The sequence below is a fragment of the Cibotium barometz genome, chromosome 31 (genome assembly GCF_041138505.1).
Source record: "Cibotium barometz isolate CiBa-2024 chromosome 31, ASM4113850v1, whole genome shotgun sequence".
Taxonomy (NCBI): domain Eukaryota; kingdom Viridiplantae; phylum Streptophyta; class Polypodiopsida; order Cyatheales; family Cibotiaceae; genus Cibotium; species Cibotium barometz.
The window spans coordinates 34986448-34991917 of record NC_141076.1 but is presented as its reverse complement, the minus strand read 5'-3'; the positions used below and the strand labels follow the sequence as shown (position 1 = coordinate 34991917).

The window sequence follows — 5470 nt, the reverse complement described above, 5'->3', positions numbered from 1 at the left end:
AGGAGCTTACCCCTCCTCGAACCTCCAAATTGTGTGCCCGAGTCTCTAAATTCTTACACGTAGGAGCCTCGTGAAACTTATCCTTAAGATAATATAAAGTTATAGAGAAGAGAGAAGGCAAGGCTGGCGAGGATTGGATTAAAGGAATTTTTTCTTTTTTTTATAGATATGAGTACATCAAAATTTCGAATTGAGAAGAGCAATTAATTAATGCAAAGAAATACTTTTATACTTGTATTTAGAAATATATATATTTTGTGGCTTATTTAATCGATGCAGAGAGCCAAAAGGAAGAAAAGACTCTCTGCGTGTGTCCCAACAACACACTCTCCTCCTGTAGGGAAAATTTCCTCCTTTTTATTTGCCGGCGGGCACCCAGATTTTGCAGTTTGTTTTTTTTGATTTGAGCATGCAGAAGGGCCAGGGCCTATTGCAGGGGGGAAAAGCAGCAGGAGCAGCAATCGGGTCATCCCCATCATTATCCCATAACAACCCCGCCCCAGCTTCCCTTTCCCCAACACCAGCCCCCTCCGCAGGGGTTGGAGCTGCTCCCTCCTCCTCATCATCAGGCCACCGAAACCCTACCTCCTCCCCCCATACCTCTTCGTCTTCCCCTGCACCATCCCCCCGCAACCTTAACCCTAATTCTTACTCTCATCCTAACCCTAACCTTAAATCTTACCCTGACCCTAACCCTTCCATCATCGCCTCCCCATCGCCCGATTTCCACCAGTTCCATCATCATCCGCACCATCAAAAGCCACAGCAGTCCTCTCCTGGCCTGCATTTTGCAAACGCTCAGCAGCAGCAGCAATGGCAGCAGCAATTACAACAGCTACAACAGCAGCAGCATTTTCAACAGGAACAGCAAACGCAGCAGCATCATCTCCAACACCAGCAACAACAACAGCAGCAACCCTCTCATCATCTCCAGGTGTCGGCCTTGCCTGATTCGATCTATTTATGCCATACTGTAAAAAAATAACCGCCACCGCTTTTGAGTAAATCTACTTTTTTAATTTGATTCATCCTCTCGATCTCTGTGCGAGTTAGGGTTTTTCTGTCCCAATTAGGGTTATCTATTAAAATTGGAGTTTTCCTGTAGCAATTCCTGGCAATTAAGGTCCTGATAGATCTGCAATTACAAAGATGCACATAATTGCAGATATTTCTTCTCAAATAAGATTTTAAAAATAAAACTCTGACCTTATGTGCAGCAATATCGCAAGGGCGTGCCGAGTGAACAATTTCCTGCTTATCAAGGACCTGTCTTTCAAGGTGCTGTATGTAGTGGCAGTGGCAGTGTACCTGCTGCCCCCCCACAATCCCTTCTCCGCCCACCTAGAGTGTACATAGATGCAAGTCAGCAGCAATTGTCATCTCATATTGGGTCGGATGCCGCCCATGCTGTAAATCAACAAGTCCAAGCCCAGGTCTATGCACAGCAGGCACTTTTTGCAGCCCAGAAGAAAGCCCAAGCAAATGCACAGCAAAGCAAAGCTGCCATTGTTGCTGATCAAGGAGGGCCTCAGTCAGCAGAGGATGTCAATAATAGCCTTCAGAACCATAGACAGCTCCAGGCATGGCAAGGGCATGTTCAGATTAGTAAGGCAGCCGGCCAATATATATCGGCAGATCAGCAGGTGGAGCAAGCTCACGAGCCCAAAAATGATTCCACCGCTGCACGGGCTCAGCCCGGTTATGCCACATCCATGCCGAATACCATGAGGCCACCAGCAGCAGGGGCTCTTCAGAACCAACAGCAATTAGCGAATGGGCAAACTCATGTGGGGATGCCTCCAATGCCATCTCTTCAGTCACACCATCTGGATCCGAGTTCAGGATCCCTTCTCACACCCACACAGTTCATGCATCCGCAGCTGCTAGCACAATTTGCAGCAATGCAAAAAACTGCTACTGACACAGGTCAGCATCTACATCATATGCCTTCAAAAAGCCAAGATGTAGGCATGAGAAACCTTGGTCCTCCTAATGCACAACAACACGGTGGTGCGGTCACGGAGGGACACTCCAGTCCTGGCATGATGATGGGAAAAGGCCATCAAAACATGTCCAGTGGGCATGTGCCCAACCCAAATCTCCGACAGCAGTCACAGCACCAATCGAGCGATTACTCAATTGAAAGGGGTGTTTTAAGCTTGAATAGACCAGCTGGTAACGTGGCCTCTCCATCTGTTCCAGTCCTGCTAAATAAGAGTCCAATGGGAGCACCTTTACCTTCTAGAGCAGATAAGGCCCCTGGAGCTCTAGTTGTGTCTTCTCCAGATGATACGGAGCTGCAGTATCTGAGGCAACAGCAGCTACAAGCATCAATGTCTACGAACCAAATCCCAAATGCATTGATTCAGCAGGCAAATTTTCATCAGCAGCTGCAACAGCAACAGCAACAGGATGTAGAGCATCCACAGGTGATGCCACTTCAGCAGCAGCATCATCATCCTTACCAACAAGGTGGTCTTCAGCATTTTCAACAGCAGCAGCTGAAGCAGCCGCAGCCACACATGTGCTTCACGAGGCAGCAACTAATGGTTCTCAAGTCTCAGATTCTAGCTTTTCGCCGTCTCAAGGTAAGCCGCAAGCTGCTGTATTGAGTGTTGAGTGCGTTTCGTGTATGTGGTACTGCCTGAGGGTCTGCTTTTAGTTCACTGGTGTGGAGCTCCTTAAATTGTGACTCCAAGTATAATTGTCTGCCTTGGAGAGCGTGGTACATGTGCAAACACGATGCCAATGCACTGTCCTGTTGTGTGCAAAAGCCTTATAAAGGAGGCTGTATTTGCTGCTGAAAGGCTGAGCACAGCTGGCTGTTGTTACTGTGAATGCTCTCATGTGTCCTTGAGGAATGGCAGGTTGGACTAGAAAAAGCATGCGTGTTTGATTTACGGTAGCTTCAAGCATGGAGATTTGCTGCAAATTGCTGTAGATGTGCTGCAAAGTATGTGTGAACAAGGCAGGCAAGGAAAAAGAACGTGTCCCAATATAGCTCTTATTAGACCCTAGATTACGAGAGAGACTTCAAAGGTAATGCACATGGATAATTGTTGTAACAAGCTAAGTGGAGGTGTGTTGATTACATGCTGTGATCAGACATGAAGCATGAACTGGATTAGAAGATGAGAATTGTATCCAGCTTCGACCTTTTATGTTAGGATGGATTTGAATTGGTAAGCAAGTTACCTTGTAGGGATTGTGTGATTCCATTAGCAAGGATCCACCAGAAGAGTTCCATTCTAGTTTAGGTAATGGCTAGGGAACTCATATGGATGCTATGGTGGAATATAAGAATTCGAGGTTAGGCTTACACTTTATTTTCTCCTACTTGGATTCACGAGGTTGTGAACCTATTAGAAGGCGGAGATAATGTCATATCCCTAACTAGGCTTAGGACCAATGTACAGCGGGGGTTAGGATAACCCGTTGTTAACAGGATGTGCTAACCCAGAGTTAGGGTTAGGGCTTATCCGGGCATAAGGGCTGATATAATTGACCCAAAAGGCTAAGGGCTAGCAAGGATGAAGTCTGGATTGGCCTTGGGTCAATCAAAAGTTAACTAGAGGCTAATAATGGCTAAAAGTTAATATTAAAAGTAGTTGGCCAATAATAGCGTGGTTGTTACTTTATAAGTGTGCCTTGGACGAGGATTATGTGAGGGATCCTTGCGGTGGAGACGTTAGGGCCAAGGGTAGTTGTAGGCGGTTAGGTGGTTTGGTGGTATGGGACTCCAGGGCGTGCTGCCGGGGCTTAGCTGACTCATGGCGACCTCAGGCTTGGTGTCACATGCACCTTGCACTGTGGTGCTATGTGACACACTGGCTTAGCGTTCAATGTAATATTAAACATCATTAATACCCTTTTTAGGAGTATTTGTCTTATGCCATGGCCCCATTGTGAGTCCCAATCCGGGACATGTCAAGCAGGAGCTACGTAGGTCAGTCTCCCACCCTAAAGTGTCAGGATCAGTCCCTTAACCTACTTGGAGAACAAGCATATAAGTCATGGGAGGTTAGGGCATGTCAAAGTCAGTCCATTAGTTGCATAACACAAGCATATAGAAGCATGTAGGAGTTACATGTGCATGGGCCAGCCGTTGGGCAGCCCATGGGGCAGCCACAAGGCATGTTACATGCCTAGCATGTGATGCGAAGCATCATGGACACCCCATACTCCATGTCGGCCAGCATTCAGGGCTGATAACAGTCATGTCCAGCATCATACAGCAGTCAGCCAGCATCTTGTCAGCATATTCTCACAGGTGTGAAATGTGCAGCATTAAATGCTGAAAATACTCAGTCATGGGCATCAAATACTGGCCGACAGCAGCTTTTCATCACTGAGCAGCAGCATATTTTCCTATATAAGCAGCCCATAGTTCCTTTGCATAAATCATTATATATATATGTGTGTGTGTGTGTGTGTGTGTGTGTGTAGATAGACAGACAGACAGACAGACAGACACACAGAGAGAGAGAGAGAGAGAGAGAGAGAGAGAGAGAGAGAGAGATCTAAATGTGTGGCTGCAGCGAGGTGAACGCATTCCACCTGAGGTTCTAAGGTCCATAGCTCCACCACCTCTTTCATCACAACAAAGCATTCTAGCAATGAACACAGCTGAAAGACCCCCTTTCCCAGTAGCCATTGAAGCTTCACCTGCTGTGGGGAAAGACGACATGGAAAAGCACAACGTGGTGGTTGCTCCCAGTAGTGCTGCATCAAATCTGGAGGGGAAAGGTCAGAAACCTACCTTGCAAGTTGAGAGGTCAGATGCTTTGAATTCTCAGCCATCTCAGGTGGGTAGTATGATGGATCAGTGCAGTCCAGCTTTGAAGCAGGAAGATGCGCCCATGGCGGCCAGGCCTCTTGGTGAATCTACTGCTGGTGGCCAATGCAGTTCCAGTGAGCAGGCTATCAAGGAAGATTCTAGCCTTGTTAGTAATGCCAATATGGCTAGCAGGCCTTCTTCACCAAGTAATACACCCTCAGGGTCATTATCCAAAAAACCCATGCCAGCTACTCCCAATCAGCAGAAACCCTTACAACTTTTGAGGCGGTATCGTGGCCCATTGTTTGACTTTCCTCCTATTGGCAGGAAGATTGACAGTATTTTTCAGAGCAATAACCCTTGGGGCCCCCCCATTGCACTTGGATATGATGTGAGACAGCTTCTATCGAAAGAGGGCACCCGTGTGATTGACAGGAAAAAGTCAGAAAAGCTAAAGTTTATAGATGCCTTGCTAGCATCTGGGCTGGACAGAAAATGCATCCCTGCAGAGCTCATTACAAAGCTTAGAATTGAGCAAAAGAAGCTCCGCTTGATGTCTCTGCAGTCAAGAGTACGAGAAGAGGTCGAAGAGCAGCAGCAAGGCATAATGGCCATGGGTGAGAGGGGCTACCGCAAATTTGTACGATTTTGTGAGCGACAACGGGCAGACTTAGCCAGACAGGTTGTACAGTT

General features: G+C 47.0%; 1 protein-coding gene across 1 annotated transcript in view; it reads left to right on the top strand.

Moving 5' to 3' along the window:
- Positions 1-299: 299 nt before the first annotated feature.
- LOC147620788 (chromatin remodeling ATPase BRAHMA-like) overlaps positions 300-5470 on the top strand; it is a 54744-nt gene continuing 49573 nt past the window's right edge. The window contains exons 1-3 of the mRNA XM_086825054.1: positions 300-934; positions 1218-2588; positions 4539-5470. The exon at positions 4539-5470 is cut by the window's right edge and continues 403 nt beyond it. Coding sequence (XP_086681180.1) covers positions 410-934; positions 1218-2588; positions 4539-5470 — 2828 coding nt within the window. The 5' untranslated portion in view covers positions 300-409. The remainder of the gene's footprint in view (positions 935-1217; positions 2589-4538) is intronic.